At 40.0% G+C, this 19912-nt stretch overlaps 1 protein-coding gene and 1 non-coding gene across 5 annotated transcripts in view; both read left to right on the forward strand.

Annotated features, from left to right (window-relative positions):
* NOL11 (nucleolar protein 11) overlaps positions 1 to 19912 on the forward strand; it is a 45878-nt gene that overhangs the window by 17248 nt on the left and 8718 nt on the right. For 2 of the 4 annotated variants that reach the window (XM_032241955.1, XM_032241957.1), the window contains 10 exons: positions 352 to 475; positions 1326 to 1414; positions 1730 to 1804; positions 2167 to 2351; positions 2503 to 2628; positions 2774 to 3004; positions 3540 to 3618; positions 4145 to 4237; positions 7841 to 7948; positions 8112 to 8571. In XM_032241955.1, the coding sequence (XP_032097846.1) occupies positions 352 to 475; positions 1326 to 1414; positions 1730 to 1804; positions 2167 to 2351; positions 2503 to 2628; positions 2774 to 3004; positions 3540 to 3618; positions 4145 to 4237; positions 7841 to 7948; positions 8112 to 8228 (1227 nt within the window). In that variant the 3' untranslated portion in view covers positions 8229 to 8571. Of the gene's footprint in view, positions 1 to 351; positions 476 to 1325; positions 1415 to 1729; positions 1805 to 2166; positions 2352 to 2502; positions 2629 to 2773; positions 3005 to 3539; positions 3619 to 4144; positions 4238 to 7115; positions 7341 to 7840; positions 7949 to 8111; positions 8572 to 19912 lie in introns of those variants that run through there. The other 2 variants (XM_032241956.1, XM_032241958.1) reach the window with 2 other exon arrangements.
* LOC116525880 lies at positions 4991 to 5121 on the forward strand. The gene has a single exon (XR_004257872.1). It is a non-coding gene; the product is annotated as a small nucleolar RNA SNORA38 (small nucleolar RNA).

Genomic DNA, 19912 nt, shown 5'->3' on the forward strand with positions numbered 1-19912 from the left:
TTTTTAAATTCAGTGCATTAGAAGTTTGCCCATGTTATAATAGCCTTGGTAATTATTACGTTAGTAGATGTATAATAGTGACAGCATTAATTTTAAACAATTGAGGTTTCTAAAATGTATATGTTGATTACAATTTTCTGAGTGGAAAATATTCTTTATGCTTCATTCAGACTTGGGCAGAAATAAGCCTATTTAATAAGCTCTACATATGAAATTCTTCTGGGAAGTTGCTTGACTTTACCTTGTTCTTTTTAATACTGAGAGCTTATACAATAAGTGATAAAGCTTTATTGAATCAGATCTTAGAAGAGAAAAAAAATTTGCTTATGTTTTGGATAACTTTTTTTGTAGCTCTGGTATTATGGGGAAAATTTGTTTATGCTACATGGAAGATCTCTGACTGTGATTCCATATAAGTGTGAAGTGTCATCATTAGCAAGTGCTCTTGGAAAACTCAAGCATAGTCAAGATCCAGGTAGAAACTTACGTTTGTTTTATTAATACAAACCATTTTATTAACCTTTAGTTTCATATAGCTTCCAACAGTCTTTTATTTGTAAAGCTTGTTCTTAATTTTGAAATTTATCACTATTTATCGAAACTTGTGAACAGGCCAGGCACAGTGTCTCATGCCTGTAATCCCAACACTTAAGGAGGCAGAGGTGGGAGGATAGTTTGAGCCCAGGAGTTCAAGACCAGCCTGGGCAACATAGTAAAACCCCATTCTCCGCAGAAAAAGGAAAAAAAAAAAAAAAAAACCAAGTTTGAAACTTGTTAATAGTCCTTGATCTCGGCTCATTGCAACTTCCGCCTCCCGGGTTCAAGCAATTCTCCTGCCTCAGCCTCCCGTGTGGCTGGGACTACAGGCATGCACCACCATGCCCAGCTTATTTTTGTATTTTTTAGTAGAGACGGAGTTTCACCATGTTGGCCAGGATGGTCTCGATCTCTTGACCTTGTGATCCACCGGCCTCGGCCTCCCAAAGTGCTGGGATTACAGGCGTGAGCCTATACTGTGTTTTGAATGCCAGTGTTCTTCTTACTTTAGGAGCAATGGGAGAACCCCCAAAACAAAATCAGTAATGCCTCTGTCCTCCCTTGTTTACTGATGGGCTCATCTGTTGGCTTAATGTTGTTGGACATACAGCCTTTTTACTATATTACGATTTACTTATCAGAGGTTATCAGCAGAATTACATGGGCTTCAAAGTCCCTCTTAAATTGTATGAGTGGGTTTTTTAAATTGTTCTTTGTTTGATTGTTTAGTTGGGTAAAAATCAGTAAGTCAGAACGTTCCAGAAATTGTGCATTTTGCATCTTCTTAGGAACTCATGTCGTGCCCCATTTTGTAAACTGGGAAACACCTCAAGAATGTGGACTTGGAGCCCAGAACTCAGAGCAGTCAAGAAGAATCGTAAGTTTCATGGCTGAAATTGAAATATTAGTGTGAATGTTGAAAAACAGAAAAAGACCGAATTATTTTAGTGAATCATATCCTTACAACTCTTACAGATTTGATGTTAATGACAGGACAGTTTGAGGCTTGAACTCAGTAACCTCACATTCTTTATCCAGAAATACCACATGTAGTCTATTAGTTATATTTATTTTCAAAAGTTTTTGATGAGAGCAAAATGTGCTAATCTCTTTGGAGTGTTTGATATCTCTCTAAATGTATATTGGATCTCTTGTATTGTTTTGTGATCCTAATCAATTTACTTGATTCCAGTTAAGGAGACGAAAAATTGAAGTGAGTTTACAGCCAGAGGTTCCACCATCCAAACAACTTTTGTCAACCATAATGGTAAATAAATAATAATAGAAATATGAAAAATCCCACTCAAGTGTTTCAAAGAAATCCTATCTACTACTACTCATTCTGTCTTATTTTTATGATCATCTTTATAGCTATAGCTAACATCTGTGTAGTGTCTTAAGGGTGTCAGAGCTGATCCAATATTTTGGCTTCTTTGATGCTCGCTGTCACCTGGTGAGATTGATACAGTGTTATCTTACCTGTTTCTTATTTAACTCTGCAGTATCAACTCCAGCTTTGCAGAAATGCATGAAAACTGTTAGTCATTTGACAAAATGTTCAGGAAACTTTTGAGTTCAGAGTGAGATTATTAATGTGCCAAATGGAATTCTTTAATTCTGCCCTTTCAGAAAGATTCAGAAAAACACATTGAAGTAGAACTACGGAAATTTTTGGCTATTAAGCAGACACCTGACTTTCATACTGTAATTGGGGACACAGTAACAGGACTTCTGGAAAGATGTAAAGCAGAACCATCATTTTATCCCCGGAACTGTCTGATGCAGCTTACCCAAACACATGTGCTTTCTTACAGGTAGCTATTTGTGTGTACCAAACTGTACGTGCATGACTCTTCTGACCTTGTTTTTTATAGTTCTTAGCTTCTGAAACTCTGAAAAGGCTTATAAATTATCTGCATTTGAGGGTCTTAATATGTATTAGTCATTCAGATTTTTTTGTCTTAGTCTGTGCCCCGACTTAATGGAGATTGCCTTACAAAAGAAAGATGTACAGTTGTTACAACTCTGTCTACAGCACTTCCCTGACATTCCTGAATTGGTTACCTGTGCTTGCTTAAAAATTTTCCTAAGGTAAGTTACACTCTAATGGTCCTTTTTCTTCACTTTGTAATCTGTTACATTATTTGATTTCTAAAACTTCGATGCTTAGAAAATGAAATTTTTCCTAAAAGTTTGGTGATAAGGATTAACCTCTTGCTTTCACTTAACATCATAGCATTGCTGATGACAGTCTTCAAGAAACAGATGTCAATATGGAGTCAGTTTTTGACTGTAGTAATTCTGTACATGATGAGAAAATGGAAGAGCAAACTGAAATTCTTCAAAATGGTTTCAATCCTGTAGAAGATGAATGCAATAAGTGTGATCAAGAGTTAAATGAAGAGCCCCAGGCCAAAACAAAGGAGACCACTTCATGCCCTGTGATACCAAAAAGAGCAGCTCTACTGTATCCTTTGAAATAGAACATCCTTCTATTTCTCTTTACAGGGTATAGTTATTTGCCAAGCAATAACTAAGGAGTAACAAAGTAATTTAAGATTTTTCTTTCCTTTTCCAATTGGTTTTTATTTCTGTTTGAAAATAGATTATGTTCAGTGCCACATTAAGTAAGGTTTACTTAAACATGTTTTAATTAAAAAGCTATACTAGGCTGGGCATGTGGCTCATGCCTGTAATCCCAGTACTTTGGGAGGCTTAGACAAGAGGATTGTCTGAGCCCAGGAATCCGAGACCAGCCTGGGTAGCATGGCAAGACCCCCATCTCTACATCAGATTTAAAAAAAAAAAAAAGAAGAAGAAGAGGAAGAAGAAGCTATACTACCACAGAAGCTCTATCAATTCCGAAGATTAGTATTCTGAATAAATAGCAATTAAAGTATTCCACATGTTCTCCAATTATTAGGAGAGTGGTGATAGAGCTCTTTTAGAGACATAAAAGTTTTGTATAAATTATTGAAATAAGCTTTTCCTTTAGTCCTAAGTAATGCAATTCTTCATTCAGCGTATAGTGAAACATTTCTTCTGCCTCACTTGAAAGACATCCCAGCACAGCATATCACAGTAAGTGTTCATACAAGTATAGAATTTTACTTCCAGTTTAAATTTTGCTATTTAACTGTAACCAGCTGTTAGAGCATTCTAAAGGTTATCAAATTCTTTTATGTGAATAAGAGATTGTCCAGCTATCATGGCAAACTCCTACTGAGAAAACTAGAGTGATTCTAGGCTGATAGACCATGGCATATTCCTTGTGCCAAACTTGAAGGCCAAGTTAAGCTTCCTAAGTTATAAATGAGTAAACACTATAAAAAGAGTTGCTGAGACAAGGGTTCTCTTTCCTTTACCTATTATTTGTAAACAATAAGCTTATCACCACCACTACCCCCAAACCAGATGAGCTCTTCATTAATGGGAGGGACTGCATTTTACTCATTTTTGTGTCCAGATGTCTGACATATTTGTTTGATGTATAGTTAAACTGAACATCCTCTTAAAATTTTTTTTAGTCTTCTTGACTGGTTTATATAATAAGAGGAAGTTTTTCTATCAAAGTGCTAAATTGTCCATTTTTTTTTTTTCCACCCAGCTGTTTCTCAAGTATTTGTATTTCCTTTATCTAAAGTGTAGCGAAAATGCTACTTTGACTCTTCCTGGAATACACCCTCCTACCTTGAACCAGGTGAGATTATTTTTTTAATTTGATTTGGTGCTGGGAACAATCTGTAAAAAAAGTTGTATTCAAGGTCAGCACCTGGATTCAAGAGCTGACTTCTTGTCTCCTAGGCTATAGGAATCTCTTCCCTCATAAAACCAAACCACTGCAGTTAGAAATGGAGAGGCTCGCATTTACTAGATTTCTAAATCCATAATTCTACACCATAGAATTTTAATTTATCTTAAATTCCTGATTCTTCATTATGACCCTTTTCCAAGAATTTCCTTAACCTTGATGTGAGACAACAGGAAGGGGCTGTTAATATGTTGCACCCTTAATTATCTCTTAAGAATAAGAGAATAGGACGGGCATGGTGGCTCATGCCTGTAATCCCAGCACTTTGGGAGGCTGAGGTGGGTGGATCACCTGAGGTCTGGAGTTTGAGACCAACCTGGCCAACATGGTGAAACCCTGTCTCTACTAAAAATACAAAATTAGCTGGGCATGGTAGTGCATGCCTGTAACCCCGGATGCTTGGGAGGCTGAAGCAGGAGAATTGCTTGAACCTGGAAAGCAGAGGTTGCGGTGAGCCGAGATCATGCCACTGCACTCCAGCCTAGGCAACAAGCAGAACTCCGTCTCCAAAAAAACAAAAAAGAATAAGAGAATAAAGATTAGTGAAAAAATATTCCCAGAGAATCCTATGGTAGTCCCTCTTTAAAAATAATACTTATTTGAGAAACAGTAAAAAAAAAAAATTTGAAAATAATATATTCACCCTCCTACAAAGGCATGTCTATAGTTCCTTGTCTTTGGACATGTAAGAATTGGAGGCAAAGAAATGTGGACTTGGAGAAATCTGGGGCCAGCTTGCTCCCTGCAGGCTCAAGATCAACCATCCCACATAGAAGCAGTAAAAACAGTAAATTGTTTTGGTTTGGTAATATGCTATTCTAATTAAGGATTTTAAACACTGAATTTGGCTATTTTCCATTTAGAAAATAACTTCTTTTTTTCCTTTTTAAGAAGTCAAGGTCTCGCCCAGTCAACCACACTGGAGTGCAGTGGCAATCACAGCTCAGTGCAGCCATGAATCCTGCCCTGAAGCAGTCCTCCGCCCTTAGCCTCCCAAGTAGATGAGACTACAGGTGCATGCCACCACACCACATTAAAAGACAATATTTTTCTTTCTTCTTCTTCTTTTTTTTTTTTTTTTTTTTGAGAGGGAGCCTCTCTTTGTCTCCCAGGCTAGAGTGCAGTGGCACGATCTCAAGTCACTGCAACCTCCACCTCCCAGGTTCAAGCGATTCTTCTGCCTCATCCTCCCAAGTAGCTAGGATTACAGGCATGTGCCACCATGCCCAGCTAATTTTTATGTTTTTAGTAGAAATGGGGTTTCACCATGTTGACCAGGCTCATCTTGAATTCCTGACCTCAGATAATCTGCCTGCCTCAGCCTCCCAAAATACTAGGATTACAGGTGTGAACCACCACACCCGGCCAAAATTCAGTTTTTTTATTTTAGTTTTTCTTTTAGAGGCAGGGACTCCCTGTGTTGCCCAGGCTGCTCTCACACTGCTGGGCTTAAGTGATCTTCCTGCCTTGGGCTCCCGAAGCACGTGGATTACAGGCATGAGACACTTACCTGGTCTAAAAATAAGTTGATTTTTTTTGTTTGTTTTTTTGTTTTTATTTGAGGTGGAGTCTTGCTCTGTTGCCCAGGCTGGAGCTAACCAACATTAAGAGTTTATTTTCTCTTTTTTAAAAAATAGAGACAAGATCTCACTATGTTATCCAAGCTGCCCTCAAACTCCTGGGCTCAAGTGATCCTCCCTCCTCGGCTTTCCAAAGTGTTAAGATTACAGGTGTGAGCCACCATGCTTGACCAAGAGTTTCTCTTCTGTCTAAACATACACAAACTTAACTTTCTCTTGTTTTGTCTAACATGAATGAGATTATAAGTATGTGTGCTATTCTGCAGTTTGGTTTTTCTCACTCAACAGTATTTTAGACATTTCCTGGACCAGTAGACGTAAATCTGCCTCATTCCTTTTTACCAATGCATACTATTTCATTTTACAAATATATATTCATGTATCTGTGAATCCTTTATCGGTGGGCATTTCTGTTGTTTACCATTTTTTGCTATTGCAAACCTTCAGTGAGTAACTTCATACAGATATTCTTGTATATTTATGAGAATGCCTGTTGGATAAATTCCACAAGAGAAATTATTGGATGGAATGGCGTGTGCATTTTTAGTTTTCAAAATGCCAGACTATGTTTCTGAAGAGTTGTGACAACTACCACGAGCAAGGTCTGAGACATTCTTTTTCACATTCTTACTGACACCCGGCTTTGTCAAACTTACTCTTTGCCACTCAGATGGGTAACAGGTGTTAGTTCATTATATTTTGCATTTCTTTGATAATGAGAGAAGTGAACCGTCTCTTGTCCATTTATATTTCTTTCTGTGAATCTGCCTAGTTGGGTTCTTTGTCCATATATTTATTACACTTCCTGTCTTGTGGTATATAAACAGTTCTTTTTATATTAAGGAAATTAGCCTGTTTCTGTCATATGCATTGTAAGTACTTTTTTTCTATTTGTCTTTTTACTCTCTTTAGTGTAATTTTTGACAGACACTTTTTCATTTTCATGCTGTTAAAATTAGTGAAACTTTTCCTCTATGACTTCTTTATGGCCTATATTATGTATAAGCCCCTTCTCACTCTAAGATTATGAAAATAGTCACCAGTTTTTCCTACTGTATTCATGGTTTTATTTCTTGTGTTTAACCCTTTAATACATACAGAATTTAATTTAACATAAGGAGTTCCATAGGGATCAGCTCCCCGTGCCCAAATGGATGACCAGTTTCCTGGGTGCTTTGTCATTACAGTGATATTTGCATGTCAACTATGCCATTGGAAGATGGGGGACTACATAGGAAACTTTTATAAGTGCTTAGTAATAATCCTAGTTTATGGTAGCTCATCTGTAATACACAACACCCTGTCCTTGGGGGAAAATGCATTTTGCAGAATAGAAGATGAGTGGTTTTTTTTGTTTTGTTTTGTTTTGGTAACTGAAAATTATCAAAACTGAAAAGTAAAATTTTTAAAAATAAAAGACAACTACTGGCCGGACACAGTGGCTCACACCTGTAATCTTAGCACTTTGGAAGGCTAATGTTGGAGGATTGCTTGAGGCCAGGCGTTGAAGACCAGCAGGGCAATAACGCAAAACTCCATCTCTGCAAAAAATGTTAAAAATTAGCGGGGTGTGGTGGTGCATCTGTAATCCTACCTACTCTGGATGGCTGCAGCTATCTGGGAGACGCAGGCAGGAGGATCACTTCAGCCCAGGTGTTTGGAGGCTCCAGTGAGCTATGAATTGTGCCACTGCCTTTTTTTTTTTTTTTAATTAAAATAAATTTTTTAAAGCCAGAAATGATCCTTTTTATATTTCTTAGAAACTCCTCTATCTCTAAACTAAAATGTTCAGATTTTATTTATAAAGACTTATTTTTCTCATAACTATTTGATATATTTATGAACTTTGTAAAATGAATTAAGTTGAAGTTAAATTTAAAATCTTAACTTTCCTTTTCCTATTCATCTTCAGATTATGGATTGGATATGCCTACTTCTGGATGCAAATTTTACTGTTGTAGTAATGATGCCAGAAGCAAAAAGGCTACTGATAAATCTTTACAAGCTTGTGAAATCTCAGGTTTGTGATTATTTGACATATACTGATTTTATTTGTACCCAAGTATCACCTGAATTACAATTTATTCTTAAAATTGATCCTTAAAAAACTTCCTAATAATCATGGAAGATTTGTTTCTATGTAGACATTATAGTAAAAGGTACTCTGAAACTTTTTTCTTTAGATATCTGTTTATTCCGAGCTTAACAAGATTGAAGTAAGTTTTCGGGAGCTACAGAAATTAAACCAAGAAAAGAATAATAGAGGATTATATTCAATTGAAGTGCTGGAGCTTTTCTGATATTACCAGTTCTCCTTCATAGACATTTTATAAAGCTCTTTTATGTGAACTCTTGCATCATCCAGGCAAGAAAGATGTTTTGTTTGCAACCACCTCAGTGTCAAGAAACGTGTCAGTGAGTACCTGGCCCATCACTTACTGATGCTCCTGGGTAGGATTGTAGGTTTCACATGAACCTATTCTAGGTTGTGGACACTGATGCGGAGAGGTTCTGAAGTTTTTTAAAATACATAACTGGGTTGGTTTTAAGTAAAATTATTTGTGTATTGATAAAAACTCTAATTTCTTATCATGTGTTTTGAATTGTTTTTCTTTTAATAAAAGATGATCATTGAAGCAGTGATTCTAGGAAGAATGTCATTTGATCGAGTCAGAAGCTGCCCCTGCTCATTTGTTCCACAGCTCATCTTTCTTTCATACATATTTGTAGTGTGTCTTCTGCATGGACCTCTTCTGCCGCAAGCAGGGCAGAGAGGGGTTCTTATCTGGGCACATACTTGCCTCCTGCTGTCTCCCCTGTCCTTTAGGACAAATGAAAAGTTCAAGTGTGATTCTACAGCCCAGATTTACAGAAAGAATCCTGATGGCTGCATTTACCTTGCAGTAGTGAAAGGCTGCATTTTAGGTAAGGCAATCTGTGTAAACTTTAGTCACACATGTGGCCATTAATAAACAGGTCTCCTCCATCATTTTTAATCTCTCAGTAGGCCTTAATGGAAAGAAATACCAAAGGAACAAAAAATACAAAAATTAGATGGGGGCATGGTGGTGCGTGCCTATAGTCTCAGCTGTTTGGGAAATTGAGATGGCAGAATCACTTGAACCCAGGAGGTGGAGGTTGCAGTGAGCCAAGATGGCACCACTGCACTCCAGTCTGGATGACAGAGTGAGGCCCTGTCTCAAAAACAAAACAAAGATCACATTCTCTTTATGTAATGGGACCTTTGCTCAGCGGCAGTGCAGTACTCAGCAGAAATGAAAATGTGGAGACCACAGCAGGTCTCCACAGTGCATGTCCCCTTTTTATCTTTTTTTTTTTCTGAACCATTCAAAAATTATTTGTAGACAGCCAGTTATAAAATTATGAGTTCCTAAGCTTTTCTTTATAGGAATTTTGAGCTTTTGCATAGTGGATCTTTATTTTGTATCTAAGAACCCATAATTAAAGAGACAAGTCTCATTGATCTCTGACCTCTTAGCCAGCGAAAACAAGCAAATGACTGAAATGCAGAGGCAGTCCCTAGATAGACATTTTACTCTTTGTGACTTCTGATTTAATTGTATACTTAAAGACTGGCTTCTGCATTGAAAAATAACTTATCTGGTAGGGAATCAGATGCTTGACAAAATGCAACTACCTCAGAGAAGACTATAAACTATATTATGGTTTACAGAATTATATGCCATTTTAATTGGAGTAGAAAATTTTAATTGCCTTTATTTTATTATTTTACTTTATTTTTGAGACAGAACCTCACTCTGTCGCCCAGGCTGGAGTGCAGTGGTGTGATCTCGACTCACTGCAACCTCTGCCTCCTGGGTTCAAGTGATTGTCATGCCTCAGCCTCCCACGTAAGTGGTATTACAGGCATATGCTACCATGCCTGGCTGATTTTTATATTTTTAATAGAGACTGTTTTACCATGTTGGCCAGGCAGATCTCAAACTCCTGACCTAAAGTGATCCAACTGCGTCGGTTTCCCAAAGTGCTGGGATTACAGGCGTGAACCACTGCACCTGTTCATAATTGCTTTTAATTAGTAGTTGTAAATTATTTCTAGATTACCTGCAATCTAAGTTACTAAAATTAAACTAGGATTTTATAAAGATATGCAGAAACTTTGATAGACCGACTCCTTCAAAGCAAGGACTAAGCCCAGGACCACTGGGAGATGACAGGTATTCAGTAAATGGTTAACAGGTGTTCAATAAATGGTTAATGAATAAAGTTTTTGAAGAATAGATTGTATCTAACTACAGAGTAAAATTCTGACGGTTTGCTATAGTTCCTTTTGTTGGAAAGGAATCCATCCATGTTCGCTATATATAGGCAGTGTGTCTTCTTCCTCTAGGCCAAAAAACACTATATATCTCTGATTGATTTCTGATAATATACTATATACTACATCTATAAAAGAGTTGTTCTGTAAACCGACGTTCCATCTAGATAATGATCCAGCTAGCATGGTGGCTCATGTCTATAATCCCAGCACATTGGGAGGCTGAGGTGGGCAGGTTACTTGAGGTCAGGAGTTCAGGACCAGCCTGGCCAACATGCTGAAACTCTGTCTCTACTGAAAATACAAAAATTAGCCAAGCATGGTAGTGTACACCTGTAATCCCAGCAACTCGGGAGGCTGAGGTGGGAGAATTGCTTGAACCTAGGAGGTGGAGGTTGCAGTAAGCCAAGATCATGCCATTGCACTCCAGCCTGGGCAACAAGCAAAACTCTGTCTCAAAAAAAAAAAAAAAAAAGAAAGAAAAAGAAAATGACTTCCTGTTATGAATCTTAGCTGTTTTCCGAAGGAAATGTGGGCTAACGGGTTTTTACTACTTAAGATGCAGCATTTATTTGCTTTTTGCCTCCTTAGCCTTTGTACATGTTTATGTACGTGTTATGACATCATTATGGTTGAGTTCATTCTGGATCATGTGTCCAATTCTTTTTTGAAGTTTAATTCTTAAAAAAATTGCAAGATAAAACAGTGAATACCCATACACCCTTCAACTAAATTTACCAATTGGTAACATTTTATGATGTTTGCTTTACTAATCTCTATATTTTTTTCTTTTGCTCCCAAACCATTTGAGAGTTATTTGCAGACATCCAGACACTTCAGCTTAATCCCATAAATACTTCAGCTTAATCCTGTAAAACAAGGACATCTTCTGGCCAGGTGTGGTGGCTCATGCCTCTAATCCCAGCACTTTGGGAGGCCAAGGTGGTGTACCATGTGGTCAGGCGATCGACACCATCCTGGCCAACGTGGTGAAACCTCGTCTCTACTAAAAATACAAAAATCAGCCAAACGTGGCAGCGTGCACCTGTAATCCCAGCTACTCCTGAGGCTAAGGTAGGAGAATCGCTTGAACCCGGGAGGTGGAGGTTGCAGTGAGCCAAGATCGTGCTGCTGCACTCCAGCCTGGGCAACAAAGCGAAACTCTGTCTCCAAAAAAAAAAAAAAATGGCATCTTCTGCATGACCACAATACAATAATCAAGTTCAGGAAATTCATGTTAATGCAGTACTGTTCTCTAGAGAGATTACAGTCTGTATTCAGATTTCCACAATTGTCCCAGTAATGTATTTCATAGCTGAAGGAAGGAGGAGGGGGTCTTTCTGGGGGTTGCACATTGTTGCCAAAATGAAATTCTTTTTTCTTGGAAGTATCTTTCCTCTAATCCCACACTTGCCAAGCAACTGACACTGATTTACTTTCCCAGAAACAAATACCAGGATGAGGAGGCTCTGTATGAGAGGTAATTACAGTTTCCTAAATTGGAATAATCCCTGTAAATTGACAAATTGAAATTCTTTCTAAATTTAATTTCATGTGAATCTAATTATCTTTGGCTACTTTTCATCTCTGGATGAATTCATATGCTTTGGGTTGTCAGTGCCAAATTTGTTATGCCTCGTTTAATACATTCAGACCACAGAGCTGACAGTATCTGTTTTTGCTGGTTTGTTTGGTTATGCACCAGGTAAGGTATAGTTAGTGTACGGATGTGTTTTATACTGTTTTAAAATGAATTTGGACCAACCGGGCACAGTGGCTCATGCCTGTAATCCAAGCACTTTGGGAGGCTGATGCAGGCATATCACTTAAGCTCAGGAAATGTAACTGCCACAGTAGTTGGGTAACATGAGGAGACCCTCTCTCTACAAAAATTATAAAATTAGCTGGTTGGGTTGGTGCGTGCCTGTAGCTCCAGCTACTTGGGCTAACGTGAGATGATCACTTGAGCCCAGGAGGTTGAGGCTATAGTGAGCCATGTTTGTGCCACTGCACTCCAGCCTGGGTAACAAAGTAAGACTCTGTCTCAAAATTTAAAAAAAGGATAGAAATAAAATAAACGTGGGCTGGCACAGTGGCTCATGCCTGTAATCCTGGCCCTTGGGAAGGCCAAGGCAGGCAGATCACTTGAGACCAGGAGTTCAAGACCAGCCTGGCCAACGTGGCGAAACTCCATCTCTACCAAAAAAAATACAAAAATTAGCTGGGCATGGTGGCTCATGCCTGTAGTCCCAGCTACTCAGAAGGCTGAGGCACAAGAATTGCTTGAGCCCAGGAAGCAGTTTGCAGTGAATCGAGATTGTGCCTCTGCACTCCAGCCTGGGCGACAAAGCAGACTCTGTCTCAATAAAATAAATTAAGATGAACTTGGAGTACAATAAAGTTGAAGAAAGCGTTCTTGGATTTGCACAGACCACATGCACCATTGCTGTTACATTACTAGGTTGGACAAGAGCATATAATACACAACAGCATACTCTACAGAATTAAATTTGCACCATTTTCAAGTTTAATACATGATCCCCCTTAGGAAAATTAGGAAGTTTAAGTCTTCTATTAGCTGTGGTATAAGGCTTTTAAATTTATTTATGCATTGTCTGTTTCACAAAGAGACACTGCAATAAAATAGCAGAACAGGCCTAGGAAAGATGAATACAAACAAAACTGCCAAAGTCAACAAAATTTCAACTCACAGAGACTGATTATATACCTTAAACTTGTGTAAGTTCCTCCTTTTTTTTCTTTTTTTTTTTTGTTGTTGTTGTTATTGTTTTTTTTTTTTTTTTTGAGACGGAGTTTCGCTCTTGTTACCCAGGCTGGAGTGGCGCGATCTCGGCTCACCGCAACCTCCGCCTCCTGGGTTCAGGCAATTCTCCTGCCTCAGCCTCCTGAGTAGCTGGGACTACAGACACGCGCCACCATGCCCAGCTAATTTTTTGTAGTTTTAGTAGAGACGGGGTTTCACCATGTTGACCAGGATGGTCTCGATCTCTTGACCTTGTGATCCACCCGCCTCGGCCTCCCAAAGTGCTGGGATTACAGGCTTGAGCCAACGCGCCCGGCCCTTTTTTTTTTCTTTTTATTATGGACAACTCCAAACATACAAAAAGAAAAAAGAGAGTTTAACAAATAACCATGTATGTCACTCAGCTTCAACAGTTACCTTTTTTTTTTTTTTTTTTTTTTTTTTTTCCGAGTTAGGGTCTCGCCTTGTCACCCAGGCTAGAGTACAGTGGTGTGATCTCAGCTTATTGCAATTTCCACCTCCCAGGTTCAAGTGATTCTTATTCCACAGCCTCTCGAGTAGCTAGGATTCCAGATAGTTTCTGTATTTTTGATACAGGATTTCGCCCTGTTGGGCAGGCTGATCTCAAACTCCTGACAAGGTAATCTGCCTGCCTCAGCCTCCCAAAGTGCTGGGATTACAGGTGTGGGTCACACCGCACCTGGCCTTAGAATTATCAATATTTTCCCAATCTTGTTTCATCCATACCCTTCCTTCCCCTCCCATATTATTTTATATGTCAAATCATTTCACCATTGAATATTTCAGTTATTTATTTTCACAAATTATTTGAATCAGCACAAGCAAAATTTACACATTGTAGTGTTTGGTTGATAGGTCTCAAGACTTAATCTATAGATTTCCTCACCATCTCTTGTTTTTCTTTTTTTCTTACTTACATTCACTTGTTGAAGGAATTAGGTAATTTGTCCGGTAGAATTTCTGCTGTTTGGATTATGCTGATTATTTGTCCAGAGTATCATTTTTTATGTTCTGAATTTATGTTTCCTTTAAATTGGTTTTTGGACCTGGAGGCTCTTTACAAGATTCTGGTTTCTTTGGACTGTAGTGTAAAATTTTTAAATAAGCTATTTAAACCTTTCAGGATATCATGAATGAAAATTAACAGCAGTTTATTTATATTAGGGATAAGTGTATGCTGAAATTGATTGTGCTTCAGGAACTGGAGGTTAATTCCCTAGGATTTCAAAAGTTCTGTCTATGCCTATACCTTTAATAGGTAGTGAGGTGTTTTTTTTATTTTGGTTTTTATTTTGTTTTTTTTTTTTTAAGATGAGGTCTCGCTGCTCTGCGCCTGGCTTCTGTGGTATTCTTGATGTTATGTATTTCTCTGACATACCCATTACCCATGCTTGGTTGCATCTGCTATAGGATGGTATGGTTTTGAAAATGTTAAAGGGGTCAGTTTTCTTACCTGGTCTCCAGTACAGATTTTGTGATCATTTTTGCCTCAAATCCCTGTTTGTTTGTTTGTTTGTTTTATTTTGTTTTGTTTTTTTTGTCTTCCTTAATTCTGCTATAGTTTTCCTTTATATAGAATGGCAGAAAAGGACACAGACAACTTTTTAGATCATTACTGCTTGAGCTCTTTCCGACCAAAGAGATGTATTTTAATGAAACCATGGCTGGTGTCTGTAATCCCAGCACTTTGGGAGGCTGAAGCGGGCAGATCACGTGAGCCCAGGAGTTTGAGACCAGCCTGGGCAACATGGCGAAAACCTGTCTCTACAAAAAATACAAAAATTAGCTGAGTGTGGTGGCATGCATCTGTAGTCCCAGCTCCTCAGGAGGCTGAGGTTGGAGGATTGCCTGAGCCCGAGGAGGTCAGGGCAGCAGTGAGCTGTGCACTGGACTTCAGCCTGGGTGACAAAACTAGACCCTGTCTCAAGAAAGAAAAGAAGAGGAAAGGAAAGAAAAGACACTGTTCATGTAAAGGTAGTCCGTCTCTTTGTAGGCAGGCTTAAAATCCGTGTATAGCATTTGTTCATAGTGCTAGAAGTGCTTTACTGTTGGAGTTTATGGAGAGAGAAGCTGAGAGGTTTGTTCGGGATTGGTTGCTACTCAGCGGCAATGGTGTTTGGGCTCAGACTCAAATTTTGGGAGCAAATATCCTAAGCTCTGAGGAGAGCATCAATGAGGACAACACGTGTTTGGTTTAAGGGCCAAGCCCTTGTTTCAGGAATTCCGGTTCAGGAAGAGGCTAGGGATCCAGGAGATGAGGCTGAAGGAGCGGTTGGGAGATGAATATGAAGATGGCACAGAGGACATGCTCCTTAAATAATTAGGCCAGGCATGGTGGCTCACACCTGTAATCCCAGCACTTTGGGAGGCCGAGGCGGGTGGATCACCTAAAGTTGGGAGTTCAAGACCAGCCTGACCAACATGGAGAAACCCCATCTCTACTAAAAAAAAAAAAAAAAAAAAAAAAAAATACAAAATTTTCTGGGTGTGGTGGCGCGTACCTGTAATCCTAGCTACTTGGGCGGCTGAGGCAGGAGAATGGCTTGAACCCGGGAGGCAGAGGTTGAAGTGAACCAAGATGGCGCCATTGCACTCCAGCCTGGGCAATAAGAGCAAAACTCCATCTCGAAATAATAATAATAATGATTATTGAATGATTGGAGAAGATGACAGCTGGGGTGGGAAACAAATGTGAGATGGAGGAAAAGTTTTCACAAAGCAGCAACTGAGTAACCAAGTGATCGTTTAGACACAAGCAGAAAGCCTGGAGGGGAAGAACAGGAACTTGACTTTGCAGAGGACATTCTTCTCCACCTGACCCACCCTGCCTGTGGAAAGGTGAACTTCCAAGAACTTTTTGTTGCTCAACCCATCTACGCTCCCCATAGGCATCAGCAGCAGTAGACTGTGCTATAAACCCAGAAGACTTTTGGAGAACTATAAGATAAAAATATAAGAATTTCAAAAGGCAGGCTGGGCACAGCAGCTCATGCCTGTAATCTCAGCACTTTGGGAGGCTGAGACAGATGAATCACCTGAGGCTAGGAGTTTGAGACCAGCCTGACCAACATTATGAAACCTGTCTCTACCAAACTAAAAAAATTAGCCAGACATGGTGGTGGGCGCCTGTAATCCCAGCTACTCGGGAACCTGAGGTAGGAGAATTGTTTGAACCCAGCAGGTGGAGGTTGCAGTGAGCCGAGATCACACCACTGCACACCAGCCTGGGTGACAGAGCGAGACTGTCTCAAAAAATCAAAAAGGCAGTAGAAAAGTGGGAGAAGGCTATGCGCAGTGGCTCACACCCATAATCCCAGCACTTTGGGAGGCCGAGGCAGGCGGATCACCTGAGGTTGGGAGTTCGAGACCAGCCTGACCAACATGGAGAAACCCTGTCTCTACTATAAATACAAAATAAACTGGGTATGATGGCTTATGCCTGTAATCCCAGCTACTCAGGAGGCTGAGTCAGTAGAATCACTTGAACCCGGGAGGCAGAGGTCGTGGTAAGCCAAGATCACGCCATTGTACTCCAGCCTAGAGCGAAACTCTGTCTCAAAAAAAAAAAAAAAAAAGGAAAAAAACAAGTGAGAGAAAACTTTCCTACCTTTTATGTGCTTACACTCTGGAAGAGGAGACCGCAAAGCAAAATCAAATCTCAACACAAACTCATCTTTGTCAAATGAGTGTTGCTGACATTCAGTGTTTCTAGAGTTCTGTGGAAGGAGAAATCTATGACCGTGTTTCCCAAAACGATTTCATGAGGCAGTAAAATTTCCGAAAGATTTTGGGATCTGACATGAGCATTGCCAATGTTTTATTTTGCTTATTAATCTTTGGGAAGAGCTCTCTCTATTGCCCTAATTTTTGTCAGTTCACCTCAAACCCTGGCTAACAGTCACAGAACATCAGCCAGTAGACTTCCATTCAGAGACACAGAACTAGAGTGATGTTAGAGAGGACAGGAAGAAATGAAGCTAGGCTTTGAATGAGTAAGATTTCTGTGGCAAAGAAAAGTATTAAAAAATACTCAAAACTGGCTGAGTGCAGTGGCTCATGCCTGTCATCTCAACATTTTGGGAGGCCAAGGCAGGAGGATCACTTGAGGCCAGGAGTTTGAGACTAGCCTAGCCAACATATGTAGACCCCATCTCTATTTTTAAAAATGTAAAAATTGGCCAGGCACGGCGGCTCACGCCTGTAATCCAGCATTTTAGGAGGGCAGTGCAGGCAGATCACTTGAGGTCAGGAGTTTGAGACCAGCCTTACCAACATGGGGAAACCCCATCTCTGCTAAAAATAAAAAAATTAGCTTGCTGTGATAGTGGGTACCTGTAAATCCAGATACTTAGGAGGCTGAGGCACGAGAATCGCTTGAACCCAGGAGGCAGAGGTTGCAGTGAGCCAAGATTGTGCCACTGTACTCCAGCCTGGGCCACGAAAGGAGGCTCTTTAAAAAAAAAAAAAAAAAAAAAAAAAAAAAGTTCATCTTTGTTGTAGTGAAGGAACCCAGAGAATTTCACCCCAAAATATGGCACCCTGGCATGCTGATTATTTTAAATTAAGGGCCCTTGAAAGATAGCAGGTGCTGGAAGAGATTCTACTCTATTTTTCCCTGTCTACCTTAAGACGACCCACCAAAGAAAATGCAGTTGCCTTCATTTGCTCCCTGAAATTTCATTATCTATCCCAGAAAAGACTGATGGGTTTTTTTCACAAAATAGTATCTGCCTCTTATGCTCATTCAAATTACAAAGAGAATCATTTACAAGTTAATTTCTGTTTCTTGGCACCATTCATTCTCTCAAATAATCTTTTTTTCTTCTTTTTTCTTTTCTTTTTTTTTTTTTTTTTTTGCCTTTCTTTTGAAGACAGAGTCCCATTCTGTCACCCAGGCTGGAGTACAGTGGTGTAATCATAGCTCCCTGCAGCCTTGACCTCCTGGACTCAAGTGATTCTCCTGCCTCAGCCTCTCATGTAGCTAGGGCCACAGGTGCATGCTACCATACCCAGCTAATGTTATTGTTTTTTAGAGACAAGGTCTCACTTTGTTGCCTGGGCTGGTCTTGAACTCCTGAGCTCAAGCAATCTTCTTGCCTCAGCCTCCCAAAGTGCTGGGATTACAGGCATGAGCCACTGTACCCCCCTTCTCTAATAATTATTTACTACCTCTTAAAAATACTGCCTGCATTCCCCACCTCCCCCCTCCCATATTGAAAGAGGACAGATAAGCATCTGGGTAATGATTATTGGGTAATCATTCTGTGATTCCTCTGTGCTTATGGAGGAATTCCTTACATGGTTCCTGACATAAGGGCCCCTGCTTCATGGCCTCCCGGCTCCATTCTGTTAAGGACATTAACGACTACATTTTAATATTGACAACTTTCTTTTTTTCTTTTTTTTCTTTTTTTTTTGAGACAGTCTTACTCTGTCACCCAGGCTGGAGTGCAAAGTGTAGTAGTGTGATCTCAGCTTACTGCAAACTCTGCCTCCCAGGTTCAAGCAATTCTTCTGCCTCATCTCCTGAGTAGCTGGGATTACAGGCATGCACCACCATGCCTGGCTAATTTTTGTATTTTTAGTGGAGACGGGGTTTTACCATGTTGGCCAGGCTGGTCTCGAACTGATCTCAAGTGATCCACCTGCCTCAGCCTCCCAAAGTGCTGGGATTACAGGTGTAAGCCACCGTGCCCAGCCTAATATTGATAACTTTCACAGAGAATTGACAGATGTTGGTCAAAGGACACAAAATTTCATTTAGGCAGGAGGAGTAAGTTCAAGAGATTGTTACAGCCTGACAGGTTCTTCTTGCTCACTGCCCAGAAAAAGATAACCAATGAATCTAGAATAGCAGGTGTTGCAGCAAAGAAGGAGTTTAATTATCACAGAGCCAGCCCAGTGGGAGGATGGGAAAAATTCCTCAAATCCACCTCTCTGAGAATTCAGAGGCTAGAGTGTTTAAGGGTACTTTGGCGGGCTGGGGGCTGGGGAACCAAAACAACTGATGGGCTGGGAATGAAATCAAGTGCTGTCTAAACATTCTTTGTGCGGCCAAGTCCATTTCCAGGAAGGAGTCTCAGATCAGGTGGTGTCTCGTAGTCTGCCAAACACTAAATCTGAAGAATATCTCAAAGACCAGTTTTTTCGTTTTCACAGTAGTGATGTTATCTATAGGAACAGTTGGGGAAGTTATAAATCTTGCAACCCCCAGTTATGTGACTCTGGGATAGTAAGCAACTTGTAGGAAAACAAGTTAGCCATAGCAGGTCATTTGTTTAATAATGCTAATATGTGTGTGTGTGTGTGTGTGTGTGTGAAATGGAGTCTTGCTCTGTCACCGAGGCTGGAGTGCAGTGGCTCCATTTCAGCTCACTGCAACCTCCACCTCCTGAATTCAAGTGGTTCTGCCTTAGCCTCCCGAATAGCTGGGATTACAGGTGCCCACCACCATGCCCAGCTAATTTTTGTATTCTTAATAGAGACGGGGTTTCACCATGTTGGCCAGGCTGGTTGGCCAGTAACTATGTCTATTCTTTAGCGAAGTCCAAGTCCCTACTGTCAGAAGCATTTGAACCAAAGCAACACCGTCTCGAATAGGCTGAGACCTACTGGGCTCCATTCCCAAGAGGTTAGGCATTCTAAGTCACAGAATGAGACGGGAGGTCTGCACAAGATACGGGTCATAAAGACCTTGCAAAACAGGTTGTGGCGGCCCAGCATGGTGGCTCACACCTGTAATACCAATACTTAGGGAGGCCAAAGCAGGTGGATCACTTGAGGCTAGGAGTTTGAGACCATCCTAGCCAACATAGTGAAACCCCATCTCTACTAAAAAATACAAAAGTTAGCTGGGCTTGGTGGCACGCACTTGTAGTCCCAGCTATTCAGGATGCTGA

Source organism: Sapajus apella, unplaced genomic scaffold, assembly GCF_009761245.1.
Source record: "Sapajus apella isolate SASKATOON/1434 unplaced genomic scaffold, GSC_monkey_1.0 scaffold48, whole genome shotgun sequence".
NCBI lineage: Eukaryota > Metazoa > Chordata > Mammalia > Primates > Cebidae > Sapajus > Sapajus apella.